Here is an 18,557-nt window from a genome sequence, read left to right as displayed (position 1 = left end):
GACAGTGTGCTTATCTGTTTGCCAGAACATCTGTGCTAATACAATGGAATTTTGCATCAGCAAAAAGCCTTTGGCTGTTTTGTATTCTGTTATTGGTGAGCAGGAGCAATGAATGAGTCAGATTAGATTAAGCCTATCAAAACCCATGCTTTGGGCTTTGCTTTTACACCATTACATGTATTTGTGTATACATTTACATATATGCATGTATGTATACAATATGTACAATATATTTACATATATTTATAATATCAAACATGCTAAAGGGAATGTTAAGAGAATGTTTTGGAGAACTTCAAACAATTTCTTTTGACTGTATTTTATATCCTTATGATAAAGCGAAATGCCTTAGTTTCTGCCCAGTGAGAGAGAGATCAATGCAAAGATCTAAATGCCTCGGGAGAAAAATGCTTTCTGTATTTAAAACTGTCACAGCTACTACTGCTTTCTATTAACTTGAGCCTATGCAAGCATATAAGCAACTAGTTAGATGCCATATAAATCTGTGAATCTGCTTCCTCCACTGGGACTTGGAAGACTAACCCTGTAGTGAAAGTACCAAGTTATTTCACGTAGAAAATGCCTATCCCATACGCATGTCAACCTCAGGTGCACTGTAGGGTTAGTGATTTTCTGGTTATGGAAGGAACCACTTATGTGGCACGTTTACTTATAAAGACAGGTACTGACCATGCTTAAGGAGCTTGGAATGTAGCAGATCTCAACGAGAGAGTCAGGTGTGCAGACAGGATGATGAAAATACCATGTAACAGTCACATCTATCATACAGCTCTGTAATTCCCCGCACTGAAAGTACCTCTGCAAATCTGGTGAAAATTCAGTGTGGGGAAAGTCATCCTGGAACAAATTTTCATCAGTTTAACACCACTGCCTGCTTCAGTTTGGGAAAGCAAAGGGAACGTGGACACCTCTGGTGCGCACCACCCCTAGGAGTTTGAGGCTTTGCTTAAAACTGACAGCTATGGGATAAGAAGGTGTTTTCTTTCATCATTAGCCAGCCTTTTATAAATGGTAATTAGTCTCAGGAAGAGAATTTCAAAATCTGTCATGGATTTATTCCTGTGAAAAGCTTTCATGTTTGTGTTGTCTGGCACTATGCATCACACAGCTACCTCCTCCTGAGTAGGCCTCAGTGTTGTCTGTTTATTTCTTTATTCATACCATATGATAATATTATGGAGAAAATAAAAGAAAAAAGAAAGGCTGTTGAGACAAAAGGGAAGATTCTTGAGGTGTCAAATGCGAAATATATTTTTTCAGCAGTATGTTAAAATGCAGTATTCTTGTACCCTGTGCAGTCTTTAATACCCATTTACACAATACCGTGGAGGAGATCATCTGAAAGCCTGATATGACATACACATCTTTCATTCATCTGAACCGTTTATGTGTTCTCTCTTAAAATGAAAGTATGTGTGCATATATTTATTTGCATATGAAACAATCTAGGTATTCTTGTTAACTGTAGATCATTAAGATGGCATATATGCTAACAAAAGAGAAAGTCCAGATTCTGTGTAAATTTCATTTACTGTTTTTAATGGAGTTAGCTAAGAAAATGAATTTTCTTTCTGTGGGGGAAAAAAGTATCCTCAATCAAAAGGAAAGGTCAGGTGCTGAATTTTCCTGTGAACATACCTTTCAGAACAGAATGTCTTCAGAAACTTCAAATACTTCATTTCAATAAAGTTGAAATAGTGCAGTAGAAAGAATGTAAAATAATGTAATGTCTTTTTACGGATATATACAATTATTATAGCTAAAATTAATACAAGTCAAATACAATGGAAAATGGAACACTTCAATCTTCATTAAAATGAGAACGTGTATATTATTAATAATACATTTGAAAATCAAAATATAATTTACCTTTTCGCATGGAAAAGGGTCACATTCTCATGATGCAGTTGAATGTGAATAAAAGTAGCTCTTTTATGCAAAAAAACTGTATCGATAAATATTTTTCCACAAGCTTTGTTCCTTAAATTAAAAAGGTGGTTTAGTTCACACATAAAAAAAATCATAATAAATAACTAAATATATACATAAATAAATATCTGAATAAACAGTTAAATAAGTAAATTAAATATTCAAAAAGAATCTTTATCTTTAATAATTTGACTGTATGTAGTTTTGTTACAATTTCCATGTATTGATTATGGCTGTACAACTCATATGTAGAACATTTCTGAAGGGGCACAGTCTAGGATAGTGTTCAGATCTGTAATCCCTTACATCCCCATGGTTTCCTTTTATGAAAAAACAAAAACAAACAAAAAAAAAACCTACTACTAGAACCTTTAATGGGAATAATAGGATAATTTGCATCAGAAGGGACCTTTAAAGATCGTCTTTTCTACCTCTGTGCTCAAAGCAGATTTAAATTAAATCAAATTGCTCACAACGTTGTCTAGCGGGGTTTCAAGTATCTCCAAAGATAGGGATCCCACATCCTGTCTGAGCACCTGCTCCAATGCTCGACGACCTCAATGGTAACAAAATTTTACTGATATCTAGTGGGAATTTCCCAAGTTGCGATGTGTGTCTAGTGTATCTTGTCTTTTCATGACATGTGTAGTGTCGAGCTCTGTCTTCTCTATACTCTCCAATTAGGTAGTTTAAAACAGCAGTAAGATCTCCTGTAAGCTCTCTCTTCTCCAGGCAGAAAGAGAATGGATTCAATTCCCTGCTCAGCCAGGTAGTGTTTAAAAGCTTATCTCCTTTTCTGTCACAGAGTCCTAATCCCCATGGTTCTTAAGAAGAGAGGGAGAACTCTCTAAAACCTTCAAAAATATGCTGCTTTGAAGAGAGTAGTATGAGATTGACTGGACCAGAGAGTATGACTGGTTTCATGAACAGGACAGTCAGCTGAAAGAGAGACCTGGGTGCTGGTTTTCCTACAACAAAACCTATGGTGATATTTTTAGTACAGTGCACTTGTTTCACCCCTCATCTGCTTACCATGATTTGGCTGCTCCCAGATGCTCTAGGTCTCTGCCTTCCTCACCATCTGTGTATTTTTCTTACACATTTTTACAGTTCTGGAGGACCTATCAGTCCATTAAGCATCGTATTCACTAGCTTCTTGATTAATTAGGGGATAGTAGGAATCAAAACACAAATCTAAAATTCATATTTCAAAATAGTCACATTTTGAAACAAACAAGAGAATTTGTGGCTTTTCATTTTTCCTCTTAGTTCAGTTAAGTAGAGTAAGATTTTGTTGCCTGATTTATTATTTATAATAATCAAAGTCATGTTCAGAATTAGATAATGATCAATTCTGAAAAATGTCACTCCTCTCATCTCATTGCTCTTCTATTTTCCTGTTTGAGTAGTTGGTAGTTGGGTTTTATTGTTTGTTTGTTTGTTTGTTTGTTTGTTAAAATCTGTGAGTAGATTTCTCTGAAGACCAAGACCAGTGACTAACCTGAGCCAGAACCAGTGCAGCCAGGAGTTTTCTAAACACAGTTCTCCCAAAGCTTCTCAAATTCTTTATACTGCTGTAGCCCAGAGCCTTTCCTGAATAACCTGACAATCATACTAAAATTAATTGAGGTCTTCTTAGGTGGACAAACAAGAACTAAGCTGTACCCATAAAATTAATTTTTACTGTGAGTTAGGACAAGAATCATCCAATTTCAAATAGAAGTTGTTGCATCAATCTAATATACCATATAGCTACTTTTTTTTTTAATATATTTATTTTCACTGAGTCTTGGTCAGTCACCAGTGTTCCCACTGAGCCACTGCATCAGCAAAGAAAATCTGTCAGTGTGACGCCTCTGTGACCTGAAGTGTTACTGGGTTTAATTCTATAACCTTCACTTGCAGAAACCCTGATAACCTGATGCAGAAGTTCGTGCAAAGCAGAAGAATCAAATAAGCACAGTTTTTAATGATGTCACTACAAGTGAACCTCAAAGCATGTGCTGAATACCAGAACTAAGGGAAGAATATTTAGCAGAAAGAGTAGATGATCTCGCTGTGTACCTGTGGCTGAAGCTGCCCTGTATTTTTCCATCAGCTTTTCCTTCTCTTTTCACATTCCCCTCCATGTTTTCTTTTTCTCTTTTCTGATCCACACTGTCTTTAAGTCATGGCACATTTACCTGTGACATACCACTGTTATTTTGCAATGAGATGTAGCTAAATATTTTTTCTTCAAGCTTTGTCATCACTTAATGCTAATGAACCAGTCTACTTGCAACAAGAATGTGCAGAATGACCATTAAAGCTCTGATACGCTATGAGAAAAAAAAAATTAAAACTTTTTGTTTATGCTCATAGAAAACAAAACCATTTTCCCTAACTTCCAACTTCACTAAAAAGTTCATACTCTTTTTGCACTCAAGTCTTTTAACTCTGTAAGATAAATGACTCCCCCCACCTTTTACTCATTGTCCTTTCTCCTCCCTCTCTAGCCAGTTCTGTCAGTACTGGGAGGCTTTTTTGTCTCCCAATACTAATTCTGATGTTATTTAAAGTACTTTTATGTCACTGCGGCAAAATGAAAGCCACAGTGAATGAAAGGGGGAAAAATGAAACACTATGGTATCAGGTACACTGTTTTCCAAATTCTAGAAATATCACAGCATTTTTTTTAAAAATCATTCATTTTTCTTTATCAGAGAAGGCAAGAGCGAGTAGAAGTGAAATGAATAATGTTACCACTTGATCTTACACAGGAAATTGATAACAAAAACAAAGAGAAAGCACCTAAAAGACATTGTAATAAGCCACCTGTTTGTTAAGTCAGGCAAAAGGACATGTGCACCCTGGGCTATTGTCAAATATTCACAATCTGTGCTACAATCTTCCATACTGTTGCATCTTTGCTTTCTTGTGACGCCAATGCAAAATATATGTTGGATTTCTTAGGGTAAAGGATAATTTTATAACCTAATACTAGGAGAACCTCAGCAAGGAACAACACTATGCAGCAGGGTCCTGCCTATCTTTTTTTCAGTTTAATTTTCTTGAGAAATACTTTCCCTGTGGTTGTTCCCTAGAAATGCTAGTTCCCTGAAGTGGGGACATCTTGTAAAGCATTTTATTAACTGTTCGCTAGTTCTTGCTGCAAAATTTAGTGCCTTTATAAATACTTCCCCTAACTTTATTTCCTGTCTGATAGAGTGTACACAGTGTAATGGCACTGTGAAATTGCCTTTCTGAGCATTCTACATTTCAGTATAAAGCATGTAAATGTGAAATTTAACAACAGAAGTTTGCTATGAGCAGAACTTCACTATCACTGATGCCACGCTATTTCTATTTTGCATCCTCACTTGATTTCAATAGCTTGATATTTATGTCTCCACCTATACAAGGGAGATGGAAGGGGGTCCGTTCAGACTGTTGGTGTTTTGATAAGAACTGTAAAGCAGAATAGAAGTACTTATTACTTCCAGTGAAAGTGGTTGAATATGGCCTAAAAAAATTTTACCATTTTGGTTGAATTGGATTAGATACTTAGGTTTCTAAAACTTGTTTTCTGAGAGGATCTGATAACAATAAGAAGTAACATGAAGAATACAGATGAGGAGTTGGAGACTTGAGGTATGTCCTAAAAGGATATCTTAAATGTAGAAAGCAGCATTTTTAATTTCCTAATATAGATTAGAACTATACACAGTGTTACAAAACGTGTCTTGTTGAAAAACAGAAGCAATAGGCTAAATATGAACTCCATTTTACAGACGTAATTCGCATAAATTTTTGTGATGTATGTTTTTGTGTCTGCCTTAGAGAACCTCTTTCCTGAAGACGGGAAACAATCACAGTTACTGACAAGGGTTATTTTATTGTTGAAGGAAAAAAAATAGTGCAACAGAAAAAGAAGTGCAACATAATATATAAAAATCTATTAAAATACAATAAACAAGAATTAAGTCAGTTACTTTCCCTGAATTCTTATATGCTATTTGTGGAGAGCTTTTATTAGAAGATATTTTCAGACTGGGTGTCCCTGAATCAGTGATGCTCTTTAGATGATTTCAAATTAAAACATTTTTTCCCAAAATAATTGTCTTCTTTCAGCATATCACAAACAGCCAAAATAGATGGGCAAATTTCAGTTCTGCTTAGGATAACATAAGTAGCCTAAACAGTGTAAAAAGGTGAGGAATTCTAAGTGTTAGGAAGGCAAATAAAGCATTTACATTGTTTTTTGCATAGTCTCCTCAAGGAGTTGCCCTGAGATTGGCAGAACAAGGAGTTTTTTGCCAATCAAAAGCAAATTCAAAGCAATATTGCATTGAATTTTGGATTAAAAGTCCACCAGACTTAACATCACATCTGTGTCAGTGGCCAGCAAAAAATCATTAGAAACATGTATGAACAGAGCAATTATAAAGTAATGCATTCTATGTCCTCAGGCCTTAATAAATTTTTCTCTTTTTTTTTTTAAATAGTTTTGCTATCTCCAGAGCACTGTGGTGATGTGTTTCATAATTATTTTTTTTTTGTGCGTGGAAGTATTTACTTTTGTATTTAAAAAAAAAATAAATCTGTATACCTTCCTTTTATGGTTCTTACATCGTCAAGAAATAGTGTTTAGGTTTTCATTGCATACTTTCTCCATGCTTCTCATGTTTTTTTAGACTTTTATTGTATTCCCAGTTGAACTACCTCTATTTTAAAATGAAGACTCCTTACCTATACAAGGACTACCATTCTTCTGGTAGGATCTGTTCCTTTGATCTTCCTATCAGCTCTGTCTATATTTTCTAGTTCAAGAAGATCTTTTTTTTGGATAGGCACATGCAGAACTGCTGGTAGTTCCGTTTCTTTATTCCTTTGCTTGAACGAAAGAAGACATACTGATCTAAAAATGGGGGCACCACTCAGTCTGAAATTGGAAAGAAGGAAGTGTGTGTTTTGCTTGATTCAAATAAATATGTTTTCCTCACTTTTCCTAAATTAAGATGGTAGGCTCATTTCTCTCAGAGCTTGAGCTGGTTCTGGTTATCAGCCCCAGTCACACATGCACACACTTTTTTTTCCATTTCTTCTTTTTACTGTTCTTATGTTTATCTAACTATGACAGTGGCCAATTGTGTTGCATGCTTTGTGCCTAGTGCTTTATAAACACAGACAAAAGGCAATCTACGTACCAAAGAGATTTTTATTTAAGTCAAGGCAAAAGAGAGAAAATGGATACAGGTAAATAGATGGAAAATGAACCCAACAGAGTTCTGATAATGTAGCAGCAGTTATTTTAGGGGAGGCATTACAGAGAAGGAGGACTTTGAGAGAGGTGTAGGGTCAGACTTGTAGAGGTTTAACAGGGAGACCTCAACAGGAAGGGACGGTACAGGGGAAGATGGAGCATATGAGAATTTCACAGTGGCTGTTAAAATAGGGACAGATTGTGACAAAGCCTTTAGCTTATTATTCTCCCAGGCTGATTTTATTTTTACAGAACAGAACAAATGATACCTAAAGTCTCACACAAGGTATTCCTGGGAGCCTGCATGGTTGTTTGCTCTGCATTTTACACTGTTGTTACCACCATACCAGTTTAAAAAGGGTCACTTATTTCTTATGCCTTAAAAATACCACCAGTTCCTAGCTAATCTTCAAATTCTTCTGAGTATCAGGTTCCTCTTTTATCGAGACTGCTATAGGATATTCTTTTTCTTCATATAGTGATTATAACACTGTTTGTGTGAAAACCTAATCATTTTTAGTTTCCTTCTATAGAGAATTTTGTACTAGGTAATCATCATGGGAGCTTCCATCTGTTTTGCTTTTCCCTTTGGTTGTAACACTCTCTTCCTTTAAGAAGGAGGGAACATCAGAGAGTAGCTATGAAGTATCTTTTCCATGAGCCAAGGTGATCAAATATTTAAGTCTTTTTTTTCCCTCGCCCCCCCCCCCAAAAAAAAAAAAAAATATATATATATATATATATTTCAGATCTAAGAGTGAGAATGGAGATGATAATATGAAGTACCATGGTTTTATGTATTTCTGACATTTTATATAGCTATATAGCTAGAGCTTCCCAGGGATCAAGAGATCCAAGGAATGGATGAGTTGCAGAGTGTAGCACTAAGCGATACTGGAAAATTGCAGATGTAAAAAAAATGTTACGTTCAGCTAAAGTTTACTTGAGTAAGTCCAGTGGGTATTTCTGTTCACAGTGCAAAAGTCTGGCTGGTGTCTCTCTCTTCATGTAGCAGTTGTTTCAGATCTGAACTTTTCCCACAAGACCTATTTCCAGAATTAGATTCAGATTCAGAAGTACTATACAGTTGTTACTGCCATAAAAACAACCTGCTATAGCTTGATTATGGGACCAAAACCAAAAATGAAGGAAATGAGAAAATGTCTGTAATTTCTTAACAAAAATTATCCGATATTGTAAAATCTGAGCTTCATGTTGTTGGTGTAATAAGCAAGAACTCTGGGTTTCCTTGGGAAAGATATAATTGTCACTGTAAAACAAAGGATGATGCCTGGTAACAGCAGGTTCTTGAGATGTGTACCCTACAGAACATGTAATTTTTTGGAATCACACTGAGTGGCTGGTGTAATGTATTTCACCATATTGTGAATTTTCAGATAGGGATCGGTATCACTATAATGATACCCAGGACAATTGTCCTAGTAACTTTTCTTTAAAAAAAATCTTAAGGAAGAGTTGTTGCCTGTTCAGTAGTACATTGTTCACATGCAAGAAATTTTGGAGGAAATGCTGGGCTTGATAACAAGTATGTTTTGTGAATAGAGATATCACTCACGGGTTCACTGATGGACAAAGAAAGGTCATTATACACTGTATTTTGGCTTCTAGATACTACGTAGTATCTAGATAGCAAATCAGGTTGGTAACTGGTTAAAGAGAACCTGATGACTTTGGTTCTGGTGCTGAATTATCCTAAGTGTTTTCCTATGATCTTCACAGCCATGAAATACAGTTAAGTACAGTATGTGGCTTACGTGTGAAGTTTCAGTGACCATACTGTGTATGTCAGCCACAGCTGGCCACTGTTCAGGTTTTGGATTCACAACCCAGCTGATGGACTTCCATTAAGTTGTTCATGCATTAGGAGATACGTCTCAAAATAGACTCACCTCAGATTCTACTGTATTGCTTATTCATTATGATTAGAAATGAAGGAGGGGCAGATGGAGGAGACAAAACCACAAAATAGTACTTGAGTGACATTTTACTGTCTCTGATAAGCAAGAGTTCAGACTACGTTATCTAGTGGTCCTTCAGAGCTTATGAATTGTGAAGTAATAAGGAACTAGTTTTGCTGTCAATGTAAACTAGTATAGATCAGAAAGGTACTTTTAATTTTCTTCCATTTAAACTCATTAAATTAAATTAAAATTCATAAATGAAACCCTTGTTTAGCACAAGTCATTTTTTTCTATCTACCACTGATATTCCAAATGAGACAATCATGAGTTAAACTTCACCTACAGGAAGGATGTGAATTGTTATCATTTATTATCTCAACAACAGCCGTACACTCTTCCTTAGCTGGACTTTAGGATTATCATTAGTGAATTTTGAAATCCCTAATAATGAGCATTGAGGTTTTGTCGCACATCTAAATGTTTAGTGTAGGATTGAGTCTCACAAGTGGCTGCCATTCGACTGACCATAAGAGCACTCCAGCTCTCCTTTTCAACATCAGTCACAGTCTAAAGTGTGTTCATGGTGGCTCAAGCTAATGCAGGTGACTTCTAGGCTGGGATTAGCAAAACCACTACTTATTATTGTAGTTACTATAATAGTTTTTTAAGGTAGAATACTTTAATCACTTTCAGTCATGGATGCTTGCCCTGATGAATGGAGTTGTAATCCAGCAGCATATTGAGGACCAGATGTGACCCTTAATACTTTCATGTGCAATTACCTAATACTTTTGTATGCAATGATCCTGCGCTTGTAATTACTACTATTAACAGGGAGACTTTAGTTTCAAAGTCTTTTAGCTATGGACTAAGATACTGTTGAGCTTGGTACTTTATAGGTACAGAACGCAACTGTGGCCCCTGCCCCAAAAGCTTATTATCCAGGTGTGAGGTAGGAGATAGCAGCTAGACAGATGGAGAGCATAGGAAGGCTGTGATGCAATATTGGTCTGCATTGCAGGCGGTATTATATCAGTACTTTGGCAAGTATGGCAAGTACTTAAGCAGGTTTGAAGCAGAATAGTGAGCTTTCCGTAGGGATGTTTATAGAAAGCTCTTCCCATGTAGTACTACTGTCAACGTGAGACAAACACACGTGCTTGTTGTATACTAGTGGAGGCTAGTATATTTTTTTGTGTGGTGGAAATAGTTTTTTCATATTGAATAAGAGCTAACAAAGAGAAGGGCTTTGAGAGTACAGTTGGTTATGCTTGGTGCAGTAGACCTCAAGAACTGGAAGGAAACATAGACAAGATAATGAGTGTCTGGTAGCTTTGGTTGAAGATATTTAAAAGACTTTTCCAGCAGATGGATATGAGCTAGTTGATTATGTTTTTCACAGAGAAAAAGTTACTGAACTAAGATATAAGAAAATCAAAGTCTCTGGAGCAGTTGTTTCTGTGAAAAATCCATACTTTGAAGATGCTATACAGAAGGAATTTGGAAAACTGTACTGAAGTCTGTAGGCAAGGACTTGGAGAAAAGCTTGGTCTGAAACAGAGTCACAAGCCAGGGAAACAAGCCAAATGGATATAAGATCCATCACCAGGATCACAGATGTCCCACAGGATTTGATGGAAGAATCAGGAGTGCTGTCTCAGACCTGTTATTGTGTGATGGTATTTAAGCACAATTAGATCTGGGGGAGGCTGGGTGAGATTTTAGTTTAGATAGGTCTTTAACAGACAGATCTGGAAAAGAGAAGTATATGTGTCCAAAGCACTTTTGTAGTTTAATGACTCCCTATGATTTTATCAGAACCAAGATCTTGTCTCTGACAGATCATTCCTGCTCAGAAGCAACTAACTCTTGTTCCTAATCCCACTGAAATCAAGACAAGAGTGACAGAAAATCATCTTTAGAAATGCAAGTCGGTTTGAAATGTCGCTTGCGCGAAGTATGTAAGGGATCAAACACAGAGTATGATGTACAGCAGTTAGCTGTATTACGTGTTGTCTCAGTGAAACAGCTCCAGGTGTTTCCACGCATGTGAAGTGGAAATTGTTACTGAATTGTCAGTCCCAGTGAGATCTTGTCTCCTATCATTTTTATTTATGTATTTAAACAGATGTAGTCACTGATACAGTAGCTCACAGCACCTTTGTATCTGAGTATTACACTTTAATTCAATGGTGCTCGCCAAGGATTAAGGTGCTGTTCACCGTAAGTCAGGGCATTGGCTACTAGCCCTAGACTGTCGGATGCTGTTTAAAGATGCAAGTGTGAAATCAATTATGTTTTCAGAAAACTAGGAATAATTGCAAATATGTTAATAATATGCTTACAAACTATAATACTGGTCTAAACAACATGAAGACTGTGTTTGCTGACTGGATTTTGTTGTGTGTTTTTTTTTTTCTTTTTCTCAACATTCATTTCTTAAGAAAATTGGCTAAAAAGCGGAAAGAGACATTGAGTAGTACACGGCAGGAAATGACAGTGATGGTGAATTCAATGGATAAAAGCTACACTGAGCAAGGCACCAACTGTGATGAAGCTTTCTCTTTCATGGACACGCACAATCTAAATGGGAGATGTAAGTCTTTTCTTTTCTTTTTCTCTTCTTTTTTTTTTTTTTTTTTGAAGGTGGAAGAAAGGTGCAAATGGTTTTTAAAATATTCCTCATTACTCAGTCATGGAAAATCCATGGAACCCAGACTCTCCCACTGTGCAACACATTACAGTGTGTATTCGAATGAGCAAGACAGTCAGATATCAAGAATAGACTTCTTTAAAAATAATAAGGATAATTGAGCTTTTTTTTTTGTCCATCCTTTTCTTCTGCAGAAGAGCAAAGACATTACTGAAACAGCTGTAGTTTTACCTTTCTTCAATTTCTATTATGTTAAAAATGTTATATCCCTCATGCTATCCCATGTCCTTCAAATGCTTTCCCTGCTCACTTTTTTTTTTTTTTTTTAGGCAAAATTTATTTTTGAGTGTCATAACTTAATAATGGTGATCCAATTGTCTTATTATTTCCAATTCTAGAGGATGCTTTTTCTGTTGCTTGTGCAAAGGAAGAACTCAGCTGAATTATCTGCAATTTCGTAAGAGATTGTTGAAAATTCTGAGTCTTCTTGGATCTACCCTGAAAATAAATAGAATTTGGGATTTTTTTTTTTCTGTATTAGAATTTTAGTCAAGGACTTACACCTGTCTGGAGGTTAGCAGTGACCAAAGACAAGGACTGCAGTAGTTTTTAGAGCTGTTAAAAAGAGTAGAAAAAGAATGACTACATTTGCAAAACATTTTATTTTTTGTAGCACAAAACATTCTATTTTTTCTTGTATACTGATGGTTTTTAACATCTTCAGAATTTATCAAAGATTGAATTTTGTTTCAAGTACTGACAGTATGTGAGGCCCAACTCCCACTCCTTAATAATAAGCTTAAGAACTTATCTTTGACGAGTTCAGTTGTACAAACACTCCGTGAGGTTTATACAGTGAGACTTCTCTCAGCAGCATTAGGCTCAGAATTTGCAATGTTAATCTGCATTTGTGTTACTTTTGAAATTGTTCAGAAAATATCTTTCAAAATCTGACTTGCCATTCTGGTGAGAATATTCCATTGCAGTTAATGGGATCTCTTGTGAAGAGATCAAGAGGTTTGACTTCATTTTCTGTCCTCACGGTGTAGTCTTCCAATGGTGTTATTGAATGGTCACAATAACCAAAGAAGCTTCAATGAGTTCTTGTGACTACATGCTCTCTTCATGTAAACAAACTTAAATCAATTTGACATTCTTGGCTTGTCAAATATTTTACACCAATTGAGGGCTAGAACCTCTAATTCAGACTTTCCATAATAAATGTGGTCAACAGAAGAATAGGTTTGAGAGTCTTTAGGAAAAATTTGTGCATAAGACCTTGTTATCAAGAGACTTAAGGCGTCCCTACTTTCTATAAAAGTTTACTAACCTGGCTGCATTCTGTATCTAGACAGTTTTATTAGCTGCAGCAACCCTGACATCAGCTAGTCTCTACATCCGCACCCAAAAGGAATAGCATGCTGTCCTTTCCATCCAGTGACTCAGGAGACATAATAAAAGGAAAGCAGTCTCAGATATATTCACTTTTGGAATAAATGATACCATCTGGCATCATTTAAACCAGTTTCCATATAACTCCATCTTAATAAGGGGTGGCCCTAGAAGATCAACAGCAAAAAAAGCAGATTAAAGCTAGCAGGAGTAATCTCGCTGCTTCTCATCCAGCAGATTCTGTCTTCCTTAATTTTGCTTGTTTCCCAAATTCCTGTTAGTCTGCTTATAGGTATCCAGAATAAACTTGAATTTATTGATCTGTGTAAATATCATCAAGCAAACCAACCACAACTAAGGTTGAGTTTGAAAAAACTTTGCTTAAAAGCCTTTAATGAGTTTTTGGGTGAACATCTCACCCAAAGATAAGGTTAATTCTCTCCTGTTAAATGTATCTGTGCTTACCATAGTAATTCATGTGATCTATGTATACCAGGGAATTAACTGAATTTAATTTGTTTCATTGTGTTTTGCTTTTATAAATGATTAAATCATTAAATACCAAGCCAGCATTGGTGTATGTATCACAGCCTGAAAACCATTGTTAAACAAAGAGTGATATTCAGGGCATAATAGTATCTGTGTACACATTATCCACCTGTCTGAACAAATTGAAAAACAATAGAGGAAAAAAGAACTACAGTAGAATATTTACATACAGTATTTATTGTATTATTAGGTAAACTTAGTAATGATCAAAGCTTCTGTCAAAAGCACCTGTTGTCACCATGATGTCTTTATTAAAGCACCAGTGTTCAGTCTAATCTTGTGATTCAAGAAGTGTATTTGTCATCCCTGATCAAAATGCTTTATCTGACAACATATCTTTTTAGGGAATAGATCAAATTCAATGAGCCATTTTATTCACTAGACATACCTGCTTTTCCCTAGGTCCTGATTCCAGTGCAACAAACATAACAGTATAGACCCTAAACCAAGTCGATCACACATGCCGTGTCACTCAGCTTAAATAGCCACATATCACTTTGCTGTCTCTAACTCGCTCTGTTTCTTTTTTCAGCTGTATCTTCACCATCTTCATTTACAATGAAAACTAACACATTGAGCACAACGGTGCCTAACTCTTATTACCCAGGTAACCAATTTTTTTTCTTGGTTTCAACTCTATGGAGACTTTTTCATAACAAAAGCATATGTAATTACGTTATTATACTCCTTTCCATGGAAATTTAATAAATATTACATGTAACCAGTTGCTTACAGTAGCTTTCTAAAAGAAAACTCAGGAACATTTATCAATCATTTACTGTTCTCTCTCTTTTTACCTTTTCTGCATTGACCTGCTTATGATGTATGACAGATCCATTTGTGCCAACTGCAATTTTAGGTGAGAACATTTCCCTTTATCAAAGTTCATTGCTGAAGTAATTTAGAAAGTCACAGTTCTCGGGATACAGACAATAGTACTCAAAAAGCTGTAGTTTTATGCTCAAGGGAGGGATGGTAGGCTTGTCTACACTGAGAGTACTAAAGACGGTTATCAGGCTTGATTTCTACTGTCATAGTGCAAGTCAGAGGAGAAAAAAGAGAAATAATTTTAACAAGTGGATTTGCGAGGAAATGTTTATGCATGTATTTGGAGTGACACAAAAGAATTTGATTATCGCAGCAATTGAAATACTTTCCCTCTTTTTTTTTCCATTTTTTTTCTCAGAACTGAAGATGTAACTTCTTAAAAATAACATTTTGTTTCATAATTAGACTATTCATGATATAGAAAATGAGACAAAATACAGTTTTGGCCATCCTACCAGCTATCATTTCTTCTCACAATGCCACAGTTTGTGACATGATTGTCAAAGAGAAGTTTCAGAGGAGAAATGGTATTTTGAACAGCAAAATGATAGCATGACACTTACAGTAACGCAGTTTATTATGTATTAGGTGTCACAGGAATGAAATGAAATAGTAGAACTATAGGTTAAAAACATACACTTAAAGTATACAGCATTTCCACTGGGAATTTAGAAAAACCTGGTGTTGCCCAATATCAGAAAGAAAGGGGTTGCTGCATAGTAATAAAACTGTAAACATGAAGCACTATTGCATTTTCAGTGCTTAAGTAATCAACTTGTATTTATTTACGCTTCCCATACTAACTTTAAACAGATTAGCGAGATATTTTAAAGTAATAAAGCAAAATACAACGATGTGTTGTAGCAAGAATTCAAACTCCAGCGTTAAACCTCTCTATTTACTCTGTTTAATATGATAGATGTTTTTACAACAAGTATTTTTCCCTCTTCTCTTCCTTCAAATTACTGAAAAATATAAAACTAATAACTAACTCTAAACTAATTCTTTTCTTTAAACCACAATTAAAACAGGCTTAAGTAAAAGTAGAGTGAAGCATATAAGAGGTAGAAGTTTAGGAAGATGATTTTTGAAAACTTGTTATTGTAAAAGAAGATTTAGCAAAGTGCATTTCAGTGTTTTAACTTTGAGAAGGAACCTGTGCATTTTTATACATTATGTAAATCTGGGAGAAGGTAATGGTAGTGACTGTAACAATGTAATAATCTGCATGCAAATGAAATTTGCAGTGCCTTTTAACTGCCTGAGATGTTAGATATTTTTGTGTGCTTTAGCATTCATTCAACGCTTCATCCAGTAGATGTTCTGACCTTGTGGGTGGGCAGGGGAAAAAGTACTATTATCAGGAGAAAAACTTTGAGATTTCTTATCTGGATTATTACATTTTTCTCTGATAGGTTTTTTGTTTTGTTTGTTTTGGTTTTTTGGTTTGGTTTGGTTTTGGTTTTCAATTCTTTGCCCTGTAGTAATTATAGTAAAAATATTTGTTAGCTTTTTTTTCACAAGAAATAATCTCTAAGCGAGCAGTTCAGATAGCAGACAAACACACACTGAAAAAATGCTTATATATGTTTTTACATATACTAAATTTGTAAAATTTTGATTTAGCTTGATATATATTTTATGGTCTAATACAGAAGCCTGCACTCAGAAAACCTTCCAGTTATTTCATTGTAGAAAATTAATATTTTTGTTACCTTACATGTTAAAAGCTTAGTACCCTTTTATGAGTGATGTCCTACTCAGGCAGGGTTTATCACCCCTAAGGTGTTTATAACCGCATTGGGATACTGTTTTATCTCAGGTAAATCAAATTAGGTATTGTTGAGTCAGTTGAGGAATATGGCTATTAACAAAAGTGCTCAGTTTCTACTGTAGTTAATACCTGCTCTTGCTGGTTTTTTAGGCTGCAGGGTCAAGCATGTGGTTAGAATTAAATATACCTTTCAATGTGACCTCCTTGGAAGGGTACAGGTCTGGTGAATGGCTGAATTCAGTTTTCAAAGCTAGAAACTGCTAGAAAGTCCACAACACACTTACCATTTCCAAGTTTCTGTATAGCAAGATCTTTGGACTATTCGTGCATATTATAAACTTCACCAATTAAAAAAAATAAAAAAATATATTAATAATTAATGGTAAACTCTTTAACTGGTGCAGAGTGCAACAATCTTACTTCTCAGTTTCAGATATGAGGAAAATTTCATATGCTTGAGGAAAAACTTTCATGCTTTTACTAATAACCTAAGTGAAAGTTTGAGAGCTCAAAAAAAGCATTACATAACAACCATTAAATTTATAGTTGGTGTAGGTCATAAGCATAGGTCATGTTTGTCAAGTACCAGTCATATGTATTTCTAAAAATGGAGAAATAAGAGTGGCATCTCAGAGAACAGGGCTGAGTTTGCCTTCAATGCCCTAAGTTCATACAATTGATAAAAATATATGAGTTGTTTTGAAAGTTGTACAAGTGTTGTACAACTGTATGGGAATCAGTAAGTAGAAAGTAGAAGAACTGCAATTGTAGGAGTATTTAAGATGGAGACTCTTCCCATTCCATACGAGCACTGCATCTGGAAGAGCTCACCATTTGAAAAAAAGTGGAAATGCTGAAAAGCTGATGCTACAGTGCTCAAAAGCAATGCAAAAAAACTATGGATTCATAATGAAAAATAAAAAAAAAAAAAAGGCATAAAAGCACTTAAAACAACTTAAAAGATCACTCCCAAAGAAAATAAATAGAATTAATGCAGCTATAAGCGATAAAGAAATGGAGAAGACGAACATAAACAAATCTAAACAAAGGAGCTCATGGGAAATAAATTTGTAAGGATTAAACTGCTGCTTTCATAGGACAAGACCAGGCTGTCTGGTAATTTTGTGTTCATCATAGTTACTAACAGTTTGTGTTAGAGCTTCTCTAGTTTGGGAGGAAAAAAAAAAAAAAAAGAAAAAAGGCAAACTAACTTTCTAACCTGCTTCTAAAATAGAAATAAGCCACTCAAAAATCATGATCAGCTTATCAACTTCCTACACTCTTTTTGTCTTTTGTGTCTTAGCCACCTTGTAGTTTTCAGGTGCCATTTCAACAGCAACATACTGTACCTACACTTGTATACCACGTTCCATGCCATGCATCCCAAGGTGCTTTGCAGTACGATTTTATCACACATTAGACAAAAGTTGTCAAATTTTATGACTAAATGATGAATCTGTTTTCCTCTGGATTGAATCAGGTTAGCAAACAAGCAGGAAAAGTAGTGAAATATGCATACTCATACCCATAAATTGTTCTCTATTATTTTTGGTTTAGATTTAAATGCACAGTTCACACTGACTGCATGCTTACTGAGGACCAGACTTCATACATCTTGGTATCAGTATCAATTGACAGACCCTGAAATCAGTCTTGAAATACAAGCTTTGTGGCGTTAACATCTATTTTCAGTTCAGTTGTATAACTAAAACCAGAATCTCACCTTGAATGAGATGTGGTAGTATTTTTGTTATGCATAAGAGAATCTGGGATCTTTTCATACAGAAAATCTGAGGAACTTTCTGTTATAATTTATTTAACTTACAAATGTGAACATATTTTTAGTGCTTCCTTTTCATATGTTATTTTTTACTTTTTTTTTTTTTAATAAATATATTCTTTTTGTAAACCCCTTGTTACAGTTAGAATGCTACCATTGAGGAGTAGTTTGGCAAAGTCAAAGCACTACATTTACAATTTCAGTTAAAAATCAAAAACTCTTTGAGATACGCAAAACTATTATTTGGGTAAAAAGAAAAAGTATTTTTGATGATAATTTGACCTCAGAATTTGGGTTGTTTTTTTTTTCTCTTGTCAAGTCTGAACTAATCTTAAGAACTCCATCTAAATAGGAAGAAATTGATACTGCTTCCTTAGGTAGAGTGCACTTTCACATCTGTCCATTTATTGCTAAGTATAAGTTTTGATCTCAGTTACATCTGTGTGAATTGACTCATGGTAAGATAC

General features: G+C 35.2%; 1 protein-coding gene across 5 annotated transcripts in view; it reads left to right on the top strand.

The window, feature by feature from the left end:
• The window catches only part of PTPRM (protein tyrosine phosphatase receptor type M), a 462,170-nt gene that overhangs the window by 351,728 nt on the left and 91,885 nt on the right, over window positions 1-18,557 (top strand). For 2 of the 5 annotated variants that reach the window (XM_082753665.1, XM_082753663.1), the window contains 3 exons: window positions 11,559-11,710; window positions 14,241-14,315; window positions 14,541-14,567. In XM_082753665.1, the coding sequence (XP_082609791.1) occupies window positions 11,559-11,710; window positions 14,241-14,315; window positions 14,541-14,567 (254 nt within the window). The remainder of the gene's footprint in view (window positions 1-11,558; window positions 11,711-14,240; window positions 14,316-14,540; window positions 14,568-18,557) is intronic. The other 3 variants (XM_082753666.1, XM_082753664.1, XM_082753667.1) reach the window with 2 other exon arrangements.

The sequence above is a fragment of the Aythya marila genome (genome assembly GCF_965140915.1).
Source record: "Aythya marila genome assembly, chromosome: 2".
Classification (NCBI taxonomy): domain Eukaryota; kingdom Metazoa; phylum Chordata; class Aves; order Anseriformes; family Anatidae; genus Aythya; species Aythya marila.
This window is presented reverse-complemented; position numbering and strand designations above follow the sequence as displayed.